The 26,958-nt window shown below is 39.1% G+C and overlaps 3 protein-coding genes across 6 annotated transcripts; all 3 read left to right on the top strand.

Annotated features, from left to right (window-relative positions):
* The first annotated feature begins 1,203 nt into the window (after positions 1 to 1,203).
* Positions 1,204 to 9,463, top strand: tdrd6b (tudor domain containing 6b). The gene is made up of 2 exons (XM_077621458.1): positions 1,204 to 1,511; positions 4,578 to 9,463. The coding sequence occupies exon 2, from the start codon at positions 4,596 to 4,598 to the stop codon at positions 9,435 to 9,437; it is 4,842 nt and encodes a 1,613-aa protein (XP_077477584.1). The 5' UTR covers positions 1,204 to 1,511; positions 4,578 to 4,595; the 3' UTR covers positions 9,438 to 9,463.
* Positions 9,464 to 11,640: 2,177 nt separating this feature from the next.
* Positions 11,641 to 17,467, top strand: cenpo (centromere protein O). The gene is made up of 6 exons (XM_077621460.1): positions 11,641 to 11,805; positions 11,977 to 12,128; positions 12,944 to 13,097; positions 13,616 to 13,887; positions 14,958 to 15,117; positions 16,573 to 17,467. The coding sequence occupies exons 1-6, from the start codon at positions 11,790 to 11,792 to the stop codon at positions 16,680 to 16,682; spliced, it is 864 nt and encodes a 287-aa protein (XP_077477586.1). The 5' UTR covers positions 11,641 to 11,789; the 3' UTR covers positions 16,683 to 17,467.
* Positions 17,468 to 18,322: 855 nt separating this feature from the next.
* On the top strand, positions 18,323 to 26,873 carry dnajc5gb (DnaJ (Hsp40) homolog, subfamily C, member 5 gamma b). 4 transcript variants are annotated; one of them, XM_077621519.1, is made up of 6 exons: positions 18,323 to 18,522; positions 19,195 to 19,318; positions 19,393 to 19,606; positions 23,368 to 23,521; positions 23,751 to 23,813; positions 25,080 to 26,873. In XM_077621519.1, the coding sequence occupies exons 2-6, from the start codon at positions 19,206 to 19,208 to the stop codon at positions 25,166 to 25,168; spliced, it is 633 nt and encodes a 210-aa protein (XP_077477645.1). In that variant the 5' UTR covers positions 18,323 to 18,522; positions 19,195 to 19,205; the 3' UTR covers positions 25,169 to 26,873. The 4 variants fall into 4 exon arrangements, with proteins under 4 accessions (XP_077477645.1, XP_077477644.1, XP_077477646.1 ...); XM_077621518.1 differs by having other exon boundaries at positions 19,192 to 19,318; positions 23,751 to 23,828; XM_077621517.1 differs by having other exon boundaries at positions 18,324 to 18,522; positions 23,751 to 23,828.
* The last annotated feature ends 85 nt before the right edge of the window (positions 26,874 to 26,958 follow it).

The following is a 26,958-nucleotide window of genomic DNA, read 5'->3' as shown; positions in this document are numbered from 1 at the left end:
TTTCCAGACGCAATGATGTTGACGCTACTAACTGAAAGATTGAGTGGGTTAGAATCAAATCAATCTTTTAAAAATATATACTTTTTTTGGTTTAAAAACAAAAACACCCTCGCCTATATATAATAAAAAATATTTTTATTTAATTTTTATACCATTTTTTAAACGGGTGGCCCGGCAACTGAGTGGTTAGCGTATCGGCCTCAAAGTGGGGGACCTGGGTTCAAATCCAGGTCGGTCCACCTGTGTGGAGTTTGCATGTCTGCGTGGGTTTTCTTCAGGTACTCCGGTTTCCTCCCACATTCCAAAGACATGCATGATAGGCTGATTGGACACTCTAAATTGCCCCTAGGTATGAGTGTGAGCGTGAATGTTTGTTTGTCTCCATGTGCCCTGTGATTGGCTGGCCGCCAATTCCAGGTGTCCCCCGCCTCTAGCCCGAAGTTAGCTGGGATAGGCTCCAGCACCCCCTGCGACGCTAGTGAGGATGAAGCAATTCAGAAAATGAGATGTGAATTTTTTTAACAGTTTCACTTTTTCTCTAAAAATAAAATGTGGAAATGTGACATTATTTTTGAAAGAATATATTTAATGTTACTTTTATTTATTGAGATATTTTTGTCATTTTGGTACGATTCCAGTGTCATAGTATAGTCACATAGAAATTATATTATTTCATATTTTTATGAAATTTTTTAGTGTTTGTTTGTTTGTTTATTGTTTTTAATTTATATTATTATTTAGAATTATTACCACATTTTTTAGAGAGAGTGACAATGATAACGATTTAACATATTAATTTGAAAAATAACAATTACTTTGAGTGACGTTTTTCTAAATATAATGAGATAAACATAAAATTCAGGATTCACTCAAATATGGAAAAAAAGGGGGTGGGCTTTTGGAATAGTGAGTGGTTAAGCGAGTCTACCTCACAGTTTTGAGGACGAGGGTTCAATCCCAGGTTCAGACCTTCCTGTGTCGAGTTTGCATGTTCTCCCTGGGCTTGCATGGGTTTTCTCCAGGTACTTCGGTTTCCCCCCACGTCCCAAAACATGCACGATAGGCTGGTTGAACACTCTAAGTTGCCCCTAGCGATGATTGGTTGTCTGTCTATTGTGCCCTGTAATTGGCTGGCCACCAATTCAGGGTATCCCCCGCCCCTTGTTGGCTGGGATATGCTCCACTACCCTATTATCCTTGTGAGGATAACCGTTGCAGAAAATGAATTATGATTATAATTAATTATGAATGAAAGAAAAAAACGCAATGGTGAAGAAAGGACATGACATAGGTAAACTTTACAATTTGAAAGCGTTTGAGTGTCACTCACTTGAGGACTTTGACGTGATTGGCTGGCCTCAACAGTTGTCCACTCTTGGCTCCGCCCTTCAGCCACAAACGCTACCATCGACAAACAACGAGTACTATTTTCAAAACTCCAAATCTGCTCATTTGGCCTTTTTACAAAGTAGGCTGTATTAAGTGACTCGAACAACAAGACATAAGAACTTGTAAGTACACTTCCTTTAATTCAATGACGTTTCAAGTTGAGAAAAATCGGACAAAATAATTTAGCATACAGAAATAGTCTCATGATGGTCTTTTGAGTTATTTAAATTAATCTCGAAGGCTAAAATACAACTTGATATTGACGGAATAAACAAGAGTTACCCTCTGTCCTTTCAAGCAAGTTTAACCTGGATTGTTTTATGAATTGATTTATTTTTAAATTGAATATTAGTTTTATATTAGTCCTGTGCTATATTATGTATTGCAGTGGCGGTCGGTGCATTTTCTCGTAGCGCCTTCAACGTATCAATCCAACCCCCAAAAACTATTTTATGGCTATAAAACCTCTACTGCAGCTAGAGCTGCGACACATAAAAAATAATCAATAAATCAATGCACAAAAATGGGGTAAAATCCACTTCCTATCAGCATTTATGATTAAATACAAATACTGGAGCTTTTCACACATTAAAACCAGGCCAGGGGGGCGATTTTCCCGGGAAAAGACAGCGATGAACGTCAATGGTGTACGGGCAAACATTGCCCGAAAATTGGGAAAAATCCAGCCGAAAACAGCATTTATCTATTTAATACAAATACAGGAGCTTTTTAGACATCAGAACCGGGCCCGGAGTATCATTTCCCCGGTAAAAAGACAGCGATGAACATCGATACGTCCATACGTGAAATGACAAAAAATGCACTAAAATTAGGTAAAATCCACTTCCTAGCAGCATTTATTGACTGAATACAAATACTGGAGCTTTTGAGACATTACAACCAGGCCAGGGGGGGTGATTTCCTCGGGAAAAGACAGCGATGGATGTCAATGGCGAAACGGCAAAAATTAAACTGGGGTAAAATCCACATCCTAGCAGCATTTAGTGATTAAATACAAACACTGGAGCTTTTCAGATATCAGAACTGGGCCCACAATTGAAATATTATTTAGGAATATAGCCATATTATACTCACCAAAAATTCTTTTAAACTGTACACAATATCCAATAATGCTAACGCCTATGAAAAATCATTGTGGGGTTGCCAACTCGAAATCTGATTGGTTAAAAGCAACAGTCTTGTTTAATGCAGCAGACCCCGCAGAACTGATTGTGAAGGCTTTGAGGCAGATCTGATCTGGCAACAAATAATGGCTGAAATGTGATTGGTTAAATGCTTCAATATGAAAACACACATCTGGAAGCAGTGCAACCAGGGGGAAAAGCAATGAAAGGAAGCTAACAGACCATTTGGAATAATAAGTATTGATGGACAAAATATAATATGATTCAGATATTTTTTAGGCCAGCAGAGAAGGCCTTGAAGGCCCTGACGGCCCGCCACTGGTGTATTGTGGTTTCATACATCTGTTGAATTTTAACACTGCATTTAAATATTCAAACGGTACTTCATTATTGCTTGGATTAACTAAAATGTATTGCACATAATTTATATAATAGTCGTTAGTTTTATAGAAAACGTTTCTGGCAGATTAAATTCAATTGTCTTCTACTATATTTTAAAGCGGGCGGCCTGGCGGCTGAGTGGTGAGCGCGCCGGCCTCACAGTGGGAGACCTGGGTTCAAATCCAGGTTGGTCCACCTGTGTGGAATTTGTATGTTCTCCCCGAGCTTGTGTGGGTTTTCTCCAGGTACTCTGGTTTCCTCCCACATTCCAAAGACATGCATGGTAGGCTGATTGGACACTCTAAATTGCCCCTAGGTTTGAGTGTGAGAGTGAATGGTTGTTTGTCTCCTTGTGCCCTGCGATTGGCTGTCCCCCGCCTCTGGCCCGAAGTCAGCTGGGATAGGCTCCAGCACCCCCCGCTACCCTAGTGAGGATGAAGCGGTTCAGAAAATGAGAACATGAGATATATTTTAAAGCAGGGGTCACCAACTTCGATCCAGTGGCGAACAAGTTAGACACAAAGAGAAAACATTTTTAACTGTGAGAGTCAAAGAGCCACACCACACAGTAACCTTTCAAAACAGACACAAAAACACAAATAAAACCATATTATTCACCATAACACTTTCTTCCCCCTACAAAGCAACACTGTGTTCACTTCAAGTCAAGTGTCCACCCTCAAAACACACACTAAATGCAACTTAGCCAGAGTTAACAAATCATCTTCCCTGAAGGTTGCTGTGGCAAAGAGTCACATTCATTTTAGTCGGGAGCCGCAGGCGGCTCGAGAGCCACATGTTCGGCACCCCTGCTCAAGGGCATCCATGCAGTCTGTTTTCCATATCGCCCTTCTCCCACACACCCGAATCAAATCAGGATTATTATCAGGCTTCTGGAGAATTTGTTGAGGAGTTGATCATTTGATTACGATGAAATTGAGGAGGGAGACGTGGAAAACAGACTGGTGCCCTCGAGGACCAGAGTTGGTGACTTTAAAGTGTAATAGATCTGTATGATAATACAGATAATAATAATAATAATAGATCTGAGACACAAATACTTTGGATTTTTTTTACATATTTGACTTTAAAACATGCACACATTCATCAAATATGCATGTGAATTGTATTACTCATGTATATTATGTGTTTTGCATTTTAGCCAATCGCAGGGCACGAGGAGATTTACTCACACTTACACTCATACATAGGGGCAATTTAGAGTCTGCAAGCAGCCTATACGCATGCTTTTGGAATGTGGGAGGAAACCGGAGTACCCGGAGAAAACCCACACAGGCCTGGGGAGAACATGCAAACTCCACAGAGGAGGACCGACTTGGATTCGAACCCAGGACCACAGAACTGTGAGGCCGATGCTCTAACCACTCATCTGCCGGGCTGCCTAGTGATTTATTTGTTCATCATATTTCAATTTTAATCTCATAATATTACAATTTTTCTCTCAGAATATTACAATGTATGACTTCTTGGCCAGTAATTTTCCATGGCATTCCTGACTATCGCTCACGGCACACTAGTGTGCCATGGCACAATGGTTCGGAAACATTGATAGGAATTAGGCACTTGGACTTGGAGTGTAAATGCAGGTTTATTATGTAAACATAAAGGTCTGATTTGCTGTGAAATTGCATTGCTTTCCAGGTCCTTTTGAACAGCACCATGTGTTCAATTCCTGGGCTCCCAACACCAGGATCTGAAGTAACTGTCAACATCAAGAGGCTGAAGGTGAGCCCAAAATATGATTTTTTGGAGCTTTGGGTCAACATTGGCATCAATAGGAACCATGTCTACGACCAGATGAAGGAGCAGATACAGTGTCCCAAAAGGAAGTTTTATGGCCCTGAAGGAAAACCGGGGGATCTGTGCCTGGTTTGTGTTTGTGAAAAGTGGCACAGGGCTCGTATCGTGTCTATCCAAACATGTGACACGTACAAGGTCTTCCTTATCGACCAAGGACAGCACAACATTAGCTCTTGGGATGCTCTTGCGTGGGGCCAGTCTGACAGCTTTTTCCTCCCCCCTGAACTCGAATACTGCATCCTCGCCAATGTCCTGCCTCTCAAAGAGAACTGGTCCAAAGAAGCCACCAACTTCTTGGAGTCCCTGCCTGGGCAGACGCTTAATGGAGTGGTCCAGCATGTTCTGATGCCAGACAGGACCATTCTTCTCGACATACCATTTGTCTCTCGAAGATTGTACAGACTTGGCGTTATGAGAAAGATCCCGGTGGACGTGTTCAAAGAAGTTGTGATCGAATGCTTTACTATGCCGAAAGAAAATGGACCCATTGATGTTTGTAGCATGACTCGGTGTCAGAGTTTGAATGTTCAATTTGATGAAAACTACTTCTACCCTGAACTGCTTTGTGGAATTAATGAGACTGTTAATGTGACCGAAGTCACAGATCCCCATAACATATTTTGCAATCTGCACATTTTCTCCAAAGCATTAAAAACTCTGTCAGAAGTTTTGCAACATTTCTACAAGGAGTACTCAGATTCCAGAGGGGAACAGCCGCAAACTTGTGGAAAACCTTGCGCTGCCAAAGGGAACAATGGCAAGTGGTATCGCTCATTACTCAAACAAAACATCAACACGGACGATGAACTTGTAGAGGTTGTGCTCGTAGATACTGGGAAAACAGAGCTTGTACCAGTGGGAAACATCCGGTGCATTGGCGGGGAATTCCTAAGAATGCCCGTTGTTACATATTGCTTTTCACTACTTGGGCTGGATGACGATGGTACAAGATGGACAGCGAGCCAGAATGAAAATCTGAAGTCGTTACTATTGAACAAAATATTCGTCGCCACGATAGAAAAGGACGTCCTAGACCGCTACAGCGTCATCCTCTATGCTGAGAATGCTAAATGCATGAACAATTATTTTATTGAGAAATTAAAACAATTCCCTACTGCTCAAGATGAACTACAGCAGCCAGATGCCCAGATTGAACTCTCGTCAGAGGAACAGAATGTGCATTTCCAGGAGCTTGTCAATTTAAAGGTCACAAATTTTCAAGTGCAAGGCTTGCCAAATACAGAGAATGGACAATATGTTGTCAATGCAAAGACTATACGCTCTGGTGGTCCTGGTGATGTTACCACAAGATATGACCAACATCTTGCCCAAAGCTTTCATGATGAAAAAGTGTTTTCTGTTGGAAGTACTGTTGATGTGAGTGTATCCCATGTCGAAGGTCCTCAGAAGTTCTGGTGTCAAAGAAGAAAAGATAGAGAGACTCTGCAACAACTGATGGAAGACCTCCAAAAGCACTACACCTCTGTCCATGCACTGCCCATTGACAAGATGATTTTTGTTGCTCGTAACCCGGATGACGGTATGTGGTATCGTTCCCGGATTGTTCCAAGTTGCCATTCTCCGGAAGTGGCTGTTCAATTTGTGGATTTTGGCGGTATGCAAAGAGTGGCCCTTGGAGAGGTATGTGCCATTGACCCGGCATTCCTGAAATTAGAAGCACAAGCCTTTCAGTGTCGCTTAGTCAACCCAAAGGCGGATACTTCATGGACTGATTCTGTGACAGACAAATTTCAAACGTTTCTGGCAGATGGTGATTCTCAACATACCGGTTTCAAATGCACGGTAACAGACCTAACTTTTGATGAAGAGGGCCAGGCAGTTAATGTGGTGGATCTTGAAACACTATCTCAAAGTGCTTGCAGCCTGCTTTCTCTTGTCCCTAAAGATATGTATGATTATTCCACATACAATATAGAGGTAGGTACTAAAGAGAAGGTGTGGATAACCTCTTCAGAAACGGTGCACCACTTCTTTTGCCAGCTAAACAGAAATTCTCATTTGTTTGACAAAATGAAAGCAGATGTTCAGCAGATAGTTGGTATGCCGCAATGTTCAGGTGACATCATCAAATTGTACACCCTTTGCCTTGTCCAGTACGTTGACAATGAATGGTGCAGGGGAAAAGTGGTGCAAACCTCTCCAGAACTCAAGGTGCACTTTGTGGATTATGGTGACACCCGCACAGTGAATTTGTCTGATCTTCAGCCTTTGCCTGCCGATGCAATCATGGCAAAGTCTGTCCCAATACTGGCCATTCCTCTTGGGCTTTTTGGTGTTCCGTCTAATGTACCACGAGAGGTCAACCAGTGGTTTTCAAATCACGTCACTGGTACAACTTTTACAATTTCTGTGGTGGCCAAAGGCGATGGCGGGAAGCTAATGGTTGAACTCTTTAATGGGTTGCTGAACGTCAACGTAATTGTTCGTGAGAAGGTAGCACACACGAAAAAAGCAAAGATCAGCCAGGATCCACGGGCTAACTCGAAAGATGGCTCAAACACGGCCACAACACCAGATGAGAGCTTTTTAAATGAAGAACTTCCATATTTATTAAAAACTAAAGATCAAAAGGCCAACAGAACACATGCTCTAGATGAGCAAGAGATGAAGAAGACTCAGGACACAAATCTTGCATCGCTAACAGTGTGTGAACATGAAAAGGCAGTCAACAACCAGGAATGCAAGGAACATTTGAATTCATCCCTTGAAGATTTTACGGAGAAACCAAAAGATATTCATTATGATATTGGTGAAATGTCACCACCTGAGCAGACCTTTACATATCACACGCCAATCATAACGCACCATATGCCAGCAGAGATGTACGCTTCCTGCATAGGAGGACCCAGTTACTTCTGGTGTCAATTGGCTCAAACGGAAAAGCTAAACAAAGTGTGCAGACTCACCCAGAGCGTCGGAGAGACTTTACAGGACACAGACGTCCCCAAGACTATGAATCCTGGCAGTCCATGCCTTGCCCTCTTTTCAGATGACTCCCAGTGGTATCGTGCTGAAGTTCTTTGGAGGGCTGAAAGCACGGTCGGCATCGTGTTTGTTGACTTTGGTAATGAATCTCAAGTGGACATTAAAGATTTGCGATGCCTTCCTAAATCTCTGATGGAACACCCTCCTCAGGCCTTTTTGTGCTCTTTGGATGGATTCAATGAGTCCAAGGGATCATGGGATGATCAAGTTTATGATGACTTCTACACAGTCCTGATAGATAAGCCACTCATGGTGACTGTGCACAGTGTTGAACAAAATTTGGTGATTTCGCTTCAGAAACATTCGGTAAATCTCCAATGTGCTGGTACAGATGTGAATAAGGCGATGCAAAAATACTGGAGACCGATTTGCTCACCGCCTGAGATTGAAAAGATTAAAAAAGCCAGTTCATCACAGCATTCCGATCCAAAAACAGAGTCCAACATGCCTCACCTTGAAATAAATGCAGAGAAATTCTCGTATAAGAGCCCAAACATTCCTTTAAATAAATCAATGGTGGCTTATGCTTCTTGTATTGAGGAACCTCACTTTTTTTGGTGTCAATTTACTGACATGGGAAACCTAAATAGAGTGCTGAAATTGGCACAGGAAGTAGGCCGAGCTGAGCCAGATCCTCTGTCCTCTGACTCTCTTGGACCAGGTTGCCCTTGTCTTGCTTTGTTTACCACAGACAACCAATGGTATCGAGCACTGATCACAAGCAGAGAGGAAAATAAAGTCCATGTTGTATTCATTGACTATGGCAATGAATCAGATGTGGACGTAAAAAATGTGCGACTCCTCTCTCAAATTCTGCAGGAATATACACCCCAGGCCTTTTTGTGCTCTTTAAGTCAATTTGACCCGTCTAAGGGCTTCTGGGATGAAAGTGCTTATGATGACTTCTACAATATTTTGGTGGACAAGCCCATTAGTGTGATCGTTTCTGATACGAGAGAGCATCCAGACATTACTCTTCCTCAACACGTGGTGGAACTTGAGTGTGAGGGAGTGTCTATCAATACAGCAATGCAAAAATACTGGAGACCAACCACTCAGGAACATGGCACAACTCCTTTGATGGAAGCCAGTACTCACTACGTAGGGAATGCAAATGTTTTCATGTACAAGAAGCCAAATATCTGCAAAAATAAGGCTGATGTCTATGCCTCTTGTGTTGTGGACCCAAATTACTTCTGGTGCCAATTTACTGACAAAGACGCTCTAGAGCAGGTGTGCAGCCTTGCTAAGGAAGCAGACAGATCTGAGCAGGATGTAAACTGCCTTGAGAATCTAATTCCTGCTACTCCTTGTCTTGCTTTCTACTCGGTGGACCACCAGTGGCATCGAGCTCAAATCATCTGCACGGAGGAGCGCAGAGCCCACGTGGTGTTCATTGACTATGGGATGGATTCAATCGTCGATATTAAAGACATACGGCCCCTACCTTCCAGTCTCCTGGAACTTACCCCCCAGGCCTTCTTGTGTTGTTTGAGCAGTCCCAGGTGCTGCTGGGATGTTGGTGCCTGCGAAGAATTTATCAGTCTTATTATTGATAAACCACTACAAGTTTCAGTTTTTCATGTGGAAGACCATTTGAAGGTTGCGTTACCTCAGCATGCTGTTGAAATAGTGTGTGATGGTGTTCATGTGAATCAGATAATGAAGAAATACTGCAAAAACAACACTGTTTAAAATAAAATTTGAGATGCTTAATTAAACCAGTTGGGTGACATTGATACTGTTATGGTTCCATTCAATACCAAGTGGACTCTTCCATTGGCTTAAACTGCAATGTAGGCATCTAGCTTCCTAGTGACCCTGATTGGGGAGGTAGGAAAAATTGGATTGGATTGGATAACTTAATTCATCCCGTATTCGGGAAATTTCATTGTCACAGTAGCCAGAGGGTGAGAATGCAGACACAGGAAAATACATTTTAGACATAAATAGATAAATAAGTTAATAAATAAATATATAACTAAATAAATAAGCGTGTTGCTGAAATATATATATACCTATACATAGATGTACATGTATACATACTGTACATTAATTCTAAAGTACTCCTGTATTCATTTCAACTAATTAATATTAGCCTTATTGTGTTGGAATTTAGTGGTTAGCACGTCGGCCTCACAGCTCTGGGGTCCTGGGTTCAAATCCAGGTCGGTCCACCTGTGTGGAGTTTCCATGTTTTCCGCGGGTACTCTGGTTTACTCCCACATTCCAAAGACATGCATGGTAGGCTGATTGGATGCTCTAAATTTTCTCTAAGTATGGGTGTGAGTGTGAATTGTTGTCCGTCCCTCGTGAGGATAAAACGGTTCAGAAAATGAGATGAGATGAGAGGTGTGCACACGTGAGTGTATGTTAACCGTAGTTGACAGGCAGCTAGTTGGAACATCATGTCAGAATAACACCAGGCTGTCACAGCGGCTGATTTTGACCAGGTCCGGCAAATTCTTAGGTGTAAGAAATGGGACCCCAACCGGCAAGATGAGGACTGGGGCAACAAGACGCACGCCTCTCCACTGGGCTGCAGCCAAAGGTAACTTTTAAAGATAATAATATAATCTATATAATCTAATATACTTGTTTGTTGTTGTACTCTGAAGGAAAATATATATATATTTTGTGTATGTTTGTAAATTTTGTGTTATGTAATTTGTTATGCTGTCATTTGGAAGAAAATAGAGACAATATAAATATGATCAAATTCTGTATTACTGTAAAATTTTGTTCATTTTATTTCCACAGGGTTTTCAATTTTATTAATAAAACCTTTATTAACGTGCCAGTCATTCCATAGTCAACTAGGATAGGCTCGTGGACCACAGAAAGCCTCTTCTCGAGGATAAGCAGTACAGAAGAGGAATAAACAAATGGAAACAGTTACAAAGTATCATTTATTGTTGTGATGAACTTTTAAAAATATGACTATGATGATTATCAAAAACACAAACATTTAATGGAATGGTAAGAAGAAACCAGTATCCTGGTAGTATCATCATTCATTCAAACGGTTAATTTGCCCCTTTCCTAACAAATCCTACAAAAGAAGATAACAACGGAGATTTTTTTTTTCAATGTTAGACGTGAAGGTGCAATTCACCTTGTGCAAATCGAGTGCTCGCATGCTGAAAAAGTGTGAGCACCCCCGAACATACATATAACTGCTACTCCTTGTCGGTTTCCAGGGGGAAAAAATCGAATCTGTAGCAAAAACAACATTTACTTGTAAAAATAGTTATTACATTTTTTTCCCCCCATTTAGGAATACAATTCATTTTTTTTATTGTTTTGTTTTACAACTTAACCACTTCATGTTACAGGTAAAATTTTCATTTTAAACTTTTTTGTGGCACACTTTTCTCCATATTCACACTAACACTAGCATAGCTTGCATTTCTGCCATTAATTGATTAGTAGTTTATTTTTGTGCATTTTGAATAGAACATATTAAATATAGAATTGCTTCTAAATTAAATGATGTTACAATGTCTTTTGTTCAATTTGCACTTATGGGAGTTTTGTTTATAACAAACTGTAATAACCTAGCTTTGATTCAAACAACATATTTAGAAAACATTTCTAAGTATGTATATACAGTTAATTTACTGCATATGTGATGCATCTCTACAAAAACAATCTGTTTGGAAAGAGGTTTTAAATTGAGTAATTTATTTCTATTTGGAAGTACATGCTCCTTTTCTCCATCGCAAAATAGCCGCAAAGAGACGATGTGTACATGTCTATAAATATTTTGCTAAAGCACTACATAATTATAAAATAACATTGAGTTTAGTTATAGTACCCTTTATGGTCAGCAGGTGGCAGTAATGTAACTGAACCGGTAGCTGCCCAATGTAATTCCAGTCGAACAAGATGACGTTGGTCGACCTTTTCCGTGTTGGATGTTTTGGTGGGAGGAGCTTACCCTGATGAAGCACAAAAAGCCGCCAAAATTAAACTTTGGTCGCTCAGAGCCAGATAAAAGAATTTAACATTTCATTTACAAAATAAAGAAACAAACTTCTTCACAACATGGAGTCAGCAAAAGGTACGCTCACACGTGGAGCTTATTATTATTTTTTAATTCATTCGGTCGTGTCCTCCTGGTTTATGCGAATGCTCAAAGAGATTCCATCCCAAAGTCACTTTGTTGTCATGTACACGCGTCTCGTTCTATCAATGTCACGGGTTAAAAGCGTTTAAAACTGTGTTTCCACAGGGGTTTTAAGTCACTTGAGTACGCTTGAGCAATTGGCGACTTGCCGTCAAGTACAGCCTCGGCAGCGGAGTCGCGAGGAGGAACTGCGGGCTCGCGTTGAGGCGCTGACCGCACAGAGGGACCGGCTCAAGGCAGAGATCCATACGCACAAGGTAAAAATGAGTGGCGTCCTACCATCCAATTTATTAACAAAAAAATATATTAAAAAGCCATGACATTAACTTGGCTCATTGTCTGTAATATGCGCACTCATCTCGAACTAATAAATAGGAGTACTATACTAGGATATTTACTATATTAGGATTCCAAAGAAGGGTATAAAACTAAGGTTAGGGGTAAAATATGGGGTTTTTAACTATGGTAGGCTTCTAAAGTAAGGTTTAAAACCCAGGTTAGCCTTTCAAATAAGGGAAAAATGTATTTTAGGGTATCAAATTATTTAATGAGCGGCCCGTGGTGAGTGGTTAGCACGTCGGCCTCACAGTGGGGGTCCTGGGTTCAAATCCATGTCGGTCCACCTGTGTGGAGTTTGCATGTTCTCCCCGGGCCGTGTGTTTTTTCTCCGGGTACTCTGGTTTCCTCCCACATTCCAAAGACATGCATGGTAGGCTGATTGGACACTCTAAATTGCCCCTATCTATGAGTGTGAGCCTGAATGGTTGTCTGTCTCCTTGTGCCCTGCGATTGGCTGGGGACTAATTCAGGGTGTCCCCCGCCTCTGGCCCAAAGTCAGCTGGGATAGGCTCCAGCACCCCCCGTGACCGGTGACCGTAATGAGGATAAAGCGGTTCAGAAAATGAGAAAAAAATATTTTATGGCTAGTTAATGGATTTAGTTCATGAAAAAAAAAGATTCTACACTTATTTGGGGGAAAATATCTCAAATTGAGTGCAGATTAAATAACTTTTTATACGTTGCTACTCGTGTATGATGAGTATCTAAATGTTATTGTCAATGATGTCCTCAGGACATTGAAAAATGCAAGGAACGACTATTCAATCAATGCACAGAAGAAGAAGAAGAAGAAACTGAGTCTAACGGTAGCGAGAGCGAACAACTTCTGCAACTGCTGGCCCGACAAATGCATCTTAAAGAGTGTCTGTATGCTCATCACATCATTGGTATGTTTGACATCTATGCCCTTACCTACAGATGCGAAAAAAAGACCGATATCTGTTTGGAGAACAAATTAGAGCCTATTGATAATACACTGCTTAATTGATAAAAAAGAATCCAAAGATACATTGACTGCTGACCTATACATTGGCTATAGCAAGGCTAGGATATGGCAATCCAATTTGGATTGTTTTTTCTTTTGAAACGCTGCAGGTCTTGAGGTTTGATTTTTTTTAATTTTATTTAAATGAACTGAAATGGTCATTCATCCTATAGAAGCTTAAATTAGTCTACCATTTTTTTCCTTCCAACATTAAAATAATTTAGCTTTTACGTCCGTTTCTTTGCTTTGCATTTACTTTGCTAGTTTGTTTTGGGCAAAATGGCGTCAGAAGAGTTTGAAAAGTTCTAAATACATGGGCCTTATTGTATTTAATTTGACAACACTGGCGGTGCTTTTTGAAAATTACAAATACTATTACTAGTAATAGTACTGTTACTTGAAGGTGTTTTACGTCACCAGGTGGCTACGACATCAACAAAACACGAAGTGGGGATGGCATATGTGTGACTCTGACCACGGCTTACAACGGCACCTACCTTGACACATACAACCTGGAGTTGAAAGTGAAGCCGACACTGAAGATCATTCGCCACAATGTGCCACCGTTTATCCCGCTGAGCGAGCTCACCGAGCAGGCCGCCACGCGGGATGACCTCAGGGGATTCCTTGATGAGCTCAGCACGTACCTCAATGCCTTTGTGGGCCGGAGACAGCAGCTGAGCCTTGTTAAGGTAACACTTAAATTTTTTTTTTTTTTTTTTTACTATTATACTGCAAAATTATAATGCAATACAGTGGTAACTCGATATACGAGCTTAATTCGTTCCGGGACTTGGCTCGTATGTCGATTTACTCGTAACTCAAATAAATGTTTCCCATTGAAATGAACAAAAACAAATTAATTCGTTCCAACCCTCTGAAAAAACAGGATATCGGATTGGAAAAACATTTTTATTTGTTCTAATTCGCGATCTATTAACAAAGTAACAAATAACTAGTGGTTTAATAGTACTAAAAATGTGTTTAATAGTACTAAAATTAGACAGATTTTGCGGAGGGGAGAAAGAGGGACAGAGAGAGAGGAGGTGAGGGAGAGAGAGAGACTTTGCAAGGCAACGCGCTCGTAACATCACATAAACAAATTTAAATGAACTTGGATTACGATGCAGACACACTCAAAATAAGTTTAATCTAACCTTACACTAAACCTAATTCTAATTTTGTTTTAAATATTGATATCTTTCTTCTCCCGGGTTGGCTCTATTTGCTCCGCCTCCACGCTGACTTTCAGATAAAACCTATCGAGGGTTATTTTCTTTTGTATTCCCTTCAAAATATTCCGAAAATTATGCACACAAATGTCCTCACAATAGGTTAACGCACGTCCACTTGCCAACGAGAAGTAGTATATACTCCTTTCGTAGTATGTACTCCTCGCGATCGCTCCGCCATTCGCGCTGTCTAACGGAGGAAAATAAACACTGAAAAAAATGCAACACTCCGCCCCGAGGGAGTTGCGGGGAGAGAGACAGTACCCATGATGTTCTTATGAGCATCCTCTCACGTCCGCTGTATGCTCGTATATCAAAATTGGTCTCATATCTCAAGATAAATATTTGCCCGAAATTTTACTCGTATCTCCAATTGCTCGTATATCGGGGCCCTCGTATGTCGAGGTACCACTGTACCTTTATTTCACCTCATATACATAAAAATATATCTTGAAAAAAATCAGATCGAATGTCAAAAAATCTAGATTGAGATATCCCTAGTCTTAACACGTGTGACCTGGTTTACTCAGGAGCTCCATCCGTGGGCGGCGGTGATGGAGAGCAACATGCTATGTTCCTTCCTTGTGCTCATGCTCAGCTTTCCTGGAGAGAAGACGACAGTGCTTTGCACACTCAACTACATGGACCACACTAGCCTTCTGCCCACAAGGGTGGACTTTGATTGCGAAGGTGGGTTACTTAACCAAATGAATACATTATTACGTAAATAAAAGTAAATATAAATACGATTATTGGAAATAAGGGTAGCAACTTATTTAAATAAATGCTAAAATATTTGTTGAAATAAATGCAAAATAAGTAAATTGATTGCATTAACTCAATAAATAAAAGTATTTTGCTTTTGAATTTTTTTTAAAATTTACATTAGTCATTTTTAGGATCTCACAATGACTAAAACAAATACAAAATGCTTTTATTTATTGAATTATATTTAAGTCAATTCAATTCTTTTGGATTTATTTCCACATTTATATTTTTGTATTTATTTAAAATAATTAATAATAAATGTTTATATTACACTTTTTTAAAACTGTGATTCATTTATGTATTCATTTCCATCTTTATTTTCATCTCATTTCTTATTTTGGTACTTATAGTCAATTTTATTTTCACATTTATTAATTTTACGTTGCCAAAAGTTGAAGTCTGCAGACCCCGAACATCTTCCAGTTTAGGTAACATAAAATAAGTAATATAATGTCTTTAATATCTTATTTTTACAATTTAATTCCTCTAATATTCAATCTCCTAATGTTATGCCAAAACAGGCCTTTTGTTGCTAAAAGTTAAAGCTCTGAAACCAAACAATTTCTGGTCCACAAAGTGCGAAAATAAGCAGCAGTATGACTATAATCTTGTAATATTATAATGTATGACTTAACTTTCATAAAATTCAACTTTACTCTTGTAATATTCAAACTTTTCTCTTTGGGAAACACTGAAATAAACAATCTAAAAAAAGAAGAATCGTGATAAAATCAAGTTCTCATCTTTTTTCCATACTGGACACTTAGCCTCGATTAAATGGTATTTTGTGAATACATTGTAGTCATTGTAGTCCACCAAAGTCTTCCCACACAGAGCTATATCAAATCATCTGGTCCAAAATCTTTAAATTTTATTATTGCAATATACATCGCAATATAGATTAAACATAATTCATCCCGTACTCGGAAAATTCATATATCGCAAACACACAAAAATTGCAATGTCAGCTTTTTCCAATATTGATTATAACCCTACTGAATCGGATCTGGTCATGGGACCAAATCAGTTACTGTCCGATACTCCAAAAATAGCCATATCGGGCACTGATATCGATACCAACTATCAGATAGGTACATCACAAATGACAACTGGGACTTCACTAAGGCGAAGCTCCATTTCAGACCCGAGTTTAAAACCTAAAAAGAAGAAACAGAAAAAAATCATAAAAAATAGAAATCCATGTTCCAATTCCATATTTTGATGTCCCAATCACACAATTTGTATCAAAATGAAACCAATATATTCGAAAAGTTCCTGAATCAAACTTGCTCATAGTTTCAATTAGTGATCAAGATCCAGGGTTACTCACTTGTTATTGAATTTATTAATCCATTGTGCTTTTCAACATTCTTTAAGATGAGGAAATTCCAGAGTCACCTCTGTGGAAAAACAACGTCAAACTTCTCATGGAGATGCCAGTTCACAGAGCGTTAGACAACATGAAGACCATGTCACACATTGGTTAGGTTTTATCCTTTCTTTCCTGGAGCCTTTGGATGAATTCCATCACCTTCCCGTGCAAGCTCTCCCTCTGGAGGAACCTCACCTTCTCAGCCTTCTCCTGAGCCTCCCGCCGTCGCCTCTCAGCTTCCCTCTCCGAAATGGCGTCGATGGCAGAAATGCTCTTCACCCGCACGAAAGACAAGCTCCTGCGCAGGCTTCCTCGACTGCTCGGCGGGGTGGCCGACACGGATCTGGGAAACTCAGTATCCAGGCGCCAGACTATTTCCTTCATGGCGACGCCAACCGTGGCTTTGCGCTGGCAGGCCTTCACCGACCCCACCCGTTGGCGTTCTTTTCGGAGACAGCGTTGTCGTTGTTGCAGCATTCGTTGCTTGTGCCTGAACTCTCTATCCAGCAGGTCCAACTTGACGCGAAGATCTTGTTGGTATTTTTCGTTCAACACTCTTAGATGCACCACTTTTTGCTCCATTCGTCCTGAATAATTTTTTTTCTGTCGGGAGTTTTTTTGTGTCTGTTTTTCCTGATATAAGCGCCGCTGCTATGGCTCTCACTGTGTGTAATTTGATAGGTGCTACCTATTGTGTTTGACCTTGCCTTTAAAAGTGCAACTGCACACTTATTTCTTTATTTTTATTTTTCAGGGGGCATCCATTGTCCAGTGTTGCCACATGGACAAAATTTCATGTCACTGAATTTGAGGAAAAGTTTTAACTATATATAAATAGAAAAATGAACAAAGATGTAAGTGTAAAATTGAGTCAGTTAATAAAATCAAAGTGCAAACATTTTTGAAAAGCTTGTTAAATTCGAAATCATGCCAAAAAATGGGGGAATGTAAAACCATCAGATTAGAAACACTACAAAAAGTAAAAAAAAAAAGCCATGGCATTATAATCAAATTGTTAGTCAACATGACTGGGCTGATAAGCAGAAGGGAAAATGAATATACATGTATACAGTTCATTTTCCCTTCTGCTTATCAGCCCAGTGGTTGTGTGTACATACGTGTGTATATATATATATATATATATATATATATATATATATATATATACATACACATATATATATATATATATATATATATATATATATATATATATATATATATATATACACATATATATACAGATACGTATATATACACATATATATACAGATACGTATATATACACATATATATACAGATACGTATATATACACATATAAACACACATGTGTATATGTATGCATATACACACGCATAAGAAATGGCAATTTTCTACTACCACAAAATTGTATTTACTTTTTAAAATAAAGTCAATTCTCTATTGACATAATGGTTCATTGTTGTTTTGAAAGTGATTAATATCTTATGGGCCAAGTGACTATTTTTGGCCATTAAAAATGGACTGATTACATTTATTTAATCTTTGAAAATATTCTAATGAATACATTTATAAAATGTTATAACTGGATGGGTAATAATATATGAATGTATCTAAATAATACAAGTTGAAATGGTAAATATCAAGATGAAAAAAAAAAGAAATTCACCCCAATTACAGTCTAGAGAATTATGGCATTAGCGTTAAGGAACGCTTATTCTAATTAACGACATTCGTTTCCTTATTGATTGCCGATGCTTTTATATTGTGACGCCACTTCCGGTGCGTATTTCCGTGTTTGCTCCCCGCTTTGCTAACTGCTTCTCCACCTCTACCATTCAGTCATAATGAGGAAGCCGGTGTATTAGGGCGACCACTTGCGTGTCAACGCCTGTCCGAGGGTCAAACTTGTTTGTAATGTTCAGGACTAGATGATTTGATTCTCTCAAAACACCGTCATTCAATCGCCCAGAGGGTAAGAATCTTCTTTTCATAGGTACAGTGGTGCTAAACTTAGCTTAGCACTTGTCGAATCTTCACCTGACTGCTGCGTTTCACATACCCTACCAATAAATATTTGAGTCAAATGTTTTGCTACTAAATACTTTGAACATTTACAGCATTGGTTTAAAATCACTTGTGAAATCGGCCAGGAGTGTTTAATTTGTTTCTGTAAACTACATTTATATCCCAGTGAGAGGGAAATATTTATTTTATAGTTAGTAGTGTTTCCAAACTTGGATTAAGTAAAGCTACACATTTTGAATTGGATAAATGTAAAGGTCAATTATGGGTTATTGACATTGCAAAGTAAAATATTCCTCGAGGCACACCTACTTATCTTGTCAAAGTGGTTTCTTAAAATCTTAATAGTGAAAGCAAATGAACAGACGGAATTTCTTGAAACGATTATACAATGAGAACATTTGAAGTTCATACAGCATTTAAACCTCATGCATATCATTATTTTGTGAAGCATATCAGGTACCACCTGATAAGTATCGACAATCAATTTTATCATAATGTGACGAGACTATGAAAAATGATTAACGTCTTCAAGTGGTTCTATGACTTCCTCATTTACAATGAATATAGAAAAAAACTTCTCGTCTTGTATCTTTTCACCTGCCTGCTTTGGTTTCAGCAGAATATTCCAACATGGACGACCCCAACAGACCTCAGCGCAAAATGTCTACGGCAGGGGACAGCCTGTACAAAGTCCTGGGCTTGCAAAAGGGAGCATCGCCCGAGCAGATAAAAAAGGCATACAGGTAGTTTTGACTGACTGCGTTAACCCAAACATTGGCTTTGAAAATCTAACTTTGCGAGGTTGGCGTTCCCGCAGAAAGCTGGCGCTGCGGCACCACCCAGACAAGAACCCTGACAACCCTGAAGCAGCGGAGAAGTTCAAGGAGATCAACAACGCAAACGGCATCCTGAGTGACGAGAACAAGCGTAAAATATACGACGAGTATGGCTCCATGGGCCTCTACGTAGCCGAGCAGTTTGGCGACGACAGTGTCAAGTATTACTTCCTCATGTCCAAGTGCTGGTTCAAGGTGAGTTGCATGTCATTTCCATGGTACAGAGACTCCACTCCTACTAGAGCTGGGCGATATGACTAAAATTGTTATCAATATTTAAATAAATAAATAAATAAAATAATTATCATAACTATCACATCTTTTTTTGTTTCAAATTTGAAATTTCAAACTTCTGTGAATAAGTAAATAAACAACTTTCCTTGTTATTCAAATATGAAAGTACTTATGTGACCTTACGTTATAAGAAAAGACAATATGAAATACAGTGGTACCTCGACATACGATCTTAATCCGTTCCGGGACTGAGATCGTATGTCGAGCTTCTCGTAACTCGAGCGGACGTGTCCCATTGAAATGAACTAAAAACAAATTAATTCGTTCCAACCCTCTGAAAAAACAGACTTTATCCACGGCAACAACGCACTCATAAACGAACAAACAAATTTAAATTAAAATGGATTAATATATACAGACACACTCTAACATATGTTTAATGTAACTTTACACAAAACTGAATTCTAATTTAGTTTTAATTTTTTTTACCTTTGTTCTGGGCGGGTTAGCTGTTTGCCACGCCTCCACCCTCACGTTCGCTATCGATTAGCTGTTTGCTGTTGTATTCCCTACAAAATATTCCGAAAATGATGCACACAAATGTCCTCACAATAGGATAATGCACGACCACTTGCCAACGAGAAGTAGTCTTGAATGAGCGATCGCGGGAGCTAGCAGGCTGAGGAAGGAATAACAGCCTACCCACGTATTGATTGTGGGTAATGAAGTTTTATTCTGAGAAAGGGTGCGATTGCCTATAGGTGTTGTGTGCACGAGTATACTTCATTACCCAGAAAGCCCTCTTTTTGCCCGCGCATGCGCGTTGTGCGTTTCCTGGTCGATGCTAGGAGAAACTCGTCTGCATAAATTGTTCAGTGCTCGTAGATATCTGTTATACACGAAAGAGATGCGGCAAAAAAAGACAGTGTGCTTCAATGATAAACAACCTCTCATGTCATAGCCACCTGGCTTGGTCGCATCTCGAAATTTTGGTCGTATCTCGGGCAAATTATTCGATCGAAATTTTCATCGTACCTCGAGCATGTCGTAGGTAGAGCTGATCGTAGGTCGAGGTACCACTGTATGATGATTTTAAAAAGTATTTTTGTGCAACAAAGATAAGACAATTCCCTCCTTACACTATGAAAAGTAAAGCATAAAACTTGCAGAGTTCTTTTTTAAAATTTGCCTTCTAACCAAAAGTTGCTGTGCAATATGACATAGATAAAATAATCAACTGAAGACACCATCACATTGATTGGCAAGCAGACTATTTTCAGCCTCACTAAAAGGAACAGTAAATTTACCTGACCTGGCCATTTACAAAAAAATAAAATAAACAAATTTGGATGAGCTTAACCCATATTAACCCAAGAGAAGTTTTAGATTTTTAAAATGTTTTCATAACCTTTACATAAAATGGACAAACATCTTGGTATCAAGTAAGAAAAATATTATAGGCTCTCTTCAAATGAGGTCAGTGGTTTAAGGACATTTTCTATACGGCTGCTCTTTGTGCACAGATATTTACGAGGCATTTACAAAGAAAAAGAAAGAAAATGCCAAGGAGAATTCACTTGGACCTTTTTTGGGGTCAGCTCAGTGTTGTCCTCTCATCTCATAATCACTTATTTTGGCTGTGTTATTGTCCCTGTGCATTCATGCTCCTTGTTAACCTCTGTTGCTAGCATGCTAAAAACACGTTTCCTCTTGACAAAAAATATTTCATGATAATTATCATTATCATTTTATCGCCCAGCTCTAACTCCTACCATTTAATGCGTGTCGAGTGAGGTCTCAAAAACTTGCTTGCTTTGTACTATTTGTTGTTTTTCATGGATAGGACCTTCACTGAAATTGATGACATTTTGTAGCCATAGTCACATGGATGTTTCTGCATAGATCTTCGGGGCTTGGTTTTTTAAATGTATTTTTTTGTCTCTGAGCTGATTATCTACATTAATCAATTGTGGAACTACCGTATTTTCACGACTATAATGCGCACATAAAAGTCTTAAATTTTCTCCAAAATAGACAGGGCGCCTTATAATCCAGTGCGCTTTATATATGGACCAATACTAAAAATGTTATCACGATAAAATAAAATAAATCAGTCTATAGGGTACACCATTCTCTACAGCTCTCACAACTACGGCAAGCAGCCCCAGACTTTACTATTTTCCCGTAGAAAAAGTACTGCGCAGTGACTGCTGGGATATATAGTTCTTTTGTCAATACACTCAGTATGACGGCGAACACACTAATTTGGTGCTCACCGTCATTTCGGCTGTATTTACAAAAGAAATCCTGCTGCTAGATATTGGCGTCAACAGAGCATTCAAAGCTAGACTGCGAACTATATACATATATATTATATATGGATGAATATCGACCCGCAACATGAGATTATGGCTACGTGAGGCGTATGTCAAGTGACCGGATGGCTTTTTTCACGGCTCGCCGTCACTTTTGATTTGCGACCAAGTCACGAAAATGAAATGATGACGTTAGTACATTTTAAATGGCTAAATAAAGTACAACCGAACTCAGTTTTGCTTCCGCTGCCTTTTTAAAAACGTGTTTTAGCGTGTGGGTGTAGCGTGCATGTTTAAGCTGGTGTATGTTCTGCCATGCCTGGCTGCGTCTATAAAAACAGTGCGTCCTTTGTGTGTTTAAAATACAGAAATAGCACTCGTTACTGAAACTGCGGCTAAAAATACGATGCGCTGTATAGTCGTGAAAATATGGTAAATATGGGTTGATATTTGTGCCATCAGAACGTGAATTCCTAAGGTGAATCTGAAAACTAAATAGTTGAAATATAAAATCGTATATAAATGACTTAATTTGAAGTTGCCTTGTTTGAATTGAATGATTTAACTGAAAACTGAATATGAATGATCTACTTTGAAATGAGTAATTTACCTTAAAGGAAATATTTGACTCCTTTCGTTTTTATACACATTTATATGATGCATTTGCATTGATTATTTTAGGCTGGGAGTCGGAAACCATTGGTTTTGGAGCCGTATGTGGCTCTTTAGCACTGCCCTCGTTTCTGTGGGAGGACAAACATGACACATTCTTAACTTTCCAATGCTGGAAGAATGTTTAGAATAAATATTAAATTTCAAAATTTCTGTCATTTGCGTCATAGTCTGCGACACACGTTTCTTTTAGCAGGGTGAGACGCTAGGCAGGTCGCTTTTGTAAACAAACAGTTACTGTGTGATGGGCCATGGATCCCAAGGGGAAAAGAGAAAAGTATCTAAGAAAAAGAGGAGGACCGATCATTTGCATTCACTGCCATCATGGAAGGATTAGTTGAATGTTCGCTCTGTAGTGATAAGTTGCAAACATTTCTAGGTAAGGCGTGTTACATTTACAGCCGAGTACCCAGGAAAGAGAAAAAAAAGGTGATGGCATTACTTCTGGAGAAATTAGAGCGCGAAAATACATTTATCAGTTGGATTGCATCTCCAAATCCACTACTGCGTTTTTTTTGCATCCCGAGAGATAATAAAGTGTGAAAATAATTCACAGATGGCGAAAGGACATGTTGTATTTTGTTGTTTTTTGGTTAAATCCTCCCAAGAAAATGACGCCATTATTTTAATTAAGGACTTGTTGGTAATCGTACAAAAAGTTTAGATTTCATGTCAGACAGTGACAATGATGTCAACTGAGTTTTCATAAACATTCTACCGGCTGTGATTGTTCAGGCCATGCTGGTGTGTTGTGGCATCTTCACCTGCTGTTGTTGCTTCTGCTGCTGCTGCTTCTGCTGCGGCAAGTGCAAATCTCCTGAAGAGGACGAAAGGGAATTCTACGTGAACCCCGAAGACCTGGAGGAGGAGAGCAGGGAGCAGGACGATGGTGAGTAACAGTTTTCTCTCTTTTAGGCTAATGTTCTTTATGCTACATTTGCACAAGGTCTACTGCACGCTGGTTTTGTAAAAATGAAAATTTAAATTTCCTCCCTGAGTTAATTACCATATGCCTTTATATGAAATCAATTGCACATCATAGTCAAGAAAAACTAGAATAATTCAGATTTCGGACTAGTTAAGAGTTTTTCTGAACTGTGTTGTATTATGTTTCACAGCACGAGACTCTGTAATAGTTATTCAGCCCAGTTCGTCCGCCACTGCCGACGCATCTGTCAAAGGTGATTCCTTGTCAGGTAAATTTGGGTTCAAGCACAAGTGGGCGATTGAAGTTGCTTGACTTGAGGCAGAATAAATGGGACGTATGAATCCAAAGTGTACATGAATATATATACCGTATTTTCACAACTATTCGGCGCATTGTATTTTTAGCCGCAGTGTCAATAACGAGTGCTATTTCTGTATTTTACACACACAAAGGACGCACCGTTCTTTTAAACGCAGCCAGGCATGGCATGTATATATTTTATATGGAACCGTAATAGCACTGTCTACGGAAGCAGCCCCAGACGCTATTTCCAGTGCGCAGTGACTGCTGGGATATATGGTCCTTTTGTCAATACACCCAGGTTGACGGCTGTGATAACTTTACACTAATAGTACCAATATACGACAACGGCGAACACACTAATTTGGTGCTACATGCACCAAATGCACGCAAAAAAACACGTTTTTAAAAAAAGCAACGGAAGCAAAATTGAGTTCGGTCCATCAAAGTCCTCATTTTCTGTGTCCAAATTGAACAATTGTCCATTGAAACGCTGAGTTTAATACGTTTGTCCAGACGGCCACAATACATTCGCAAATAGTAGCTAGCCGGTAGCTAGCGTAACTAGCCCGGCTCTGCCTGCCACCCTTTGTAAAGCTGTGTTGATGTCGATGTGTACAGGCCACAATCCATTCGCAAATAGTAGCTAGCTGGTAGCTAGCGTAACTTTTCCAACGGTGCTTTCCATGCTTCGTCATGCTGTGTTGATGTCGATGTATACAGGCCACAATCTATTCACAAATAGTAGCTAGCTGGTAGCTAGTGTAACTTCCAACGGTGCTTTCCATGCTTCGTCAAGCTGTATTGATGCCGATGTATACAGGCCACAATCCATTGGGTGTATTGACAAATGAACTACTGCATATACAAGCAGATACTTTGTCTACGGGAAAATAGTAGAGTCGGAGGACCCTATCGACTGATTTTATCGTGATAACAATTTTAATCTTGGTCCATATATAAAGTGCACTGGATTATAAGGCGCCCTGTCTATTTTGGAGAAAATTTAAGACTTATGTGCACCTTATAGTCGTGAAAATACGGTATGTGTATATCTGAAACGCATTAAGCTCGTATCTCGAGGTACCACTGTAAAACGGTTATGACTACCACTTCTGTAAAGTATCTTTTCCATTTATTTGACAGTGATTACAGCATCTTCCAAAACAGATGTTTTCATACTTTGCCCTAATCCAAATTCCGTTATTTTCCACTGCAGAGGAGCAGACACCCATTGTGATTCAGCCTATTCCCAGCAATGGCTCGACTTCTTCCACTGCCGGCGTGTACCTGACAATGGATCAGTGAATCTCAGATGTTCTGCTCATTCAGGGGCGTTTATTTGTTTAGCAGTTATCTAGGGCTCATTTTCCAGTGCCATAGGGTTTGGATTTCAAATCCACTCATTTTCTATTTATATGAATATATATATCCACAGGACTGTGCAAAAAAAACTCTCAGGCCGCCTTTATAATTTTTTTGTTCCTTTTAGTGATGTTATGTTGAACCATACCACACAGGAGGGGGACAAAAGTAAGAATATATCTTTGTTGTATTACTTTTAATTTCATTTCCAGTTAGTTTCTTGCCATAATTTTTCTCTCCTGTCACTCCGGTGTTTTCTTTTGAAATCTTTACTTTTTTTTTTGAACATTTGTTTACCAATTCTTTAACTTCTGTCTTTACAATTTTGTTTTCCCCAGCACAAATATTTTTCACTTTTTGTTGTTGTATTTTTGATATTTTGCTGCTTTTGCCTCGAGTGCACCATTGAAGCCTTTTGAGCACTTTTAAAACATTTACGCTCATGCAACGTGCCAAAATAATGTCAGCCTCTACCAACCCATAAGATAACATACCAATGCCAAAAATGGGTGTCCATTCTCCAAAATTCAACCTTGCGCATTTTAGGCTAAAGCTCTGAAAATTGCTGTAACCTTGGGAAATTATTTCTTCCAACACTCAAATGGAAACACATCATCAGATTTAATAGAATTCTAACGAATTTTGTTAGCTTGTAAATTAACACGAAAACATGAACAACCTTGTTCAAACTTGATTGGCAGTGAATGTGTTCATTTCACAGGAAAAAAAATGTGCTTCTGGGTGATACTTTTTGCATGACCTTAAAATGCACAATGATCCCATCTGAACTTGATAGAAAATCACTCTTTCTGTGACTTCTAGCTTCTATGTTGCAACCTTCAGAAGAAATGTTTTTCAAATTGTAGACTCAACTTGGAGAATAGCAAGGTTAGCAAAAAGTGCTGCATTCCAGTTTTTTCTTTTTTTTGTCAGATTCATGTATGGTACATAACCACTATGAGCAAAAAGCACAAGCCAAACATTTGCTGTTTTTTTATTACTTTGTAGAAGGTGTTGGGCATAAGTCAATTACATTGGGCAACATAGTTTTTATTGTTTTAGGTCTGACAGTAATTTACAACACATTTTTGGGTGCGGATTTTACTTTTTACATTTTTTTTTACAAGAATTCTTCACTTCAAGATCTCTGTTTTCTTAGAAAAGCTAACAATTGCTTGTTTTATAAATGTTTTCAATAATTGAGATACAATAAAAGAGATAAAGCAACATGCACGACTGCGTGTATTTTTTTAATAATGGAAATATATACATATATCAAATAATTTAATAGTTAATCTGTGGACAGGAAAAAAAGTGTTTTTGAATTCCGCACCCAAAAATTGGTTAATGAAACTCTTAAAAGAACTAAAACTGAGTTTCAAGGTGTTTCCCAGTGTTATGGTTAATTAAAAAAATCGCTTTTAAGCAACATGTATAGCATTAAGCCTTAATTTGTTATCTTATTGGGTTCATTTTATTGTTTGATGTTTATTGTTTGTGAGAGTGCCAAGTGGACCGACATCGGAAATGTATATTAATCACTTTAGTAAAATAACTTGACTGTATATCTTTTTGGACATTCCCTTGGATACCTACTCTCAATGCTGTAAACAAGTTCTTGTTTTGAATAAACACAGGTGTCTCTGCACCGTTGGAGTGTGCTCTGCTGGGGGGGATTATCTCCACCCCTAACAGATAGTGTGAGTGGGAACAGGTTGCAGTTTTCCCAGTTT

This window comes from Stigmatopora argus, chromosome 15 (assembly GCF_051989625.1).
Source record: "Stigmatopora argus isolate UIUO_Sarg chromosome 15, RoL_Sarg_1.0, whole genome shotgun sequence".
Lineage (NCBI taxonomy): Eukaryota > Metazoa > Chordata > Actinopteri > Syngnathiformes > Syngnathidae > Stigmatopora > Stigmatopora argus.
The sequence above is the reverse complement of the archived record's forward strand: the minus strand, read 5'-3'. Positions and strand labels throughout refer to the sequence as shown.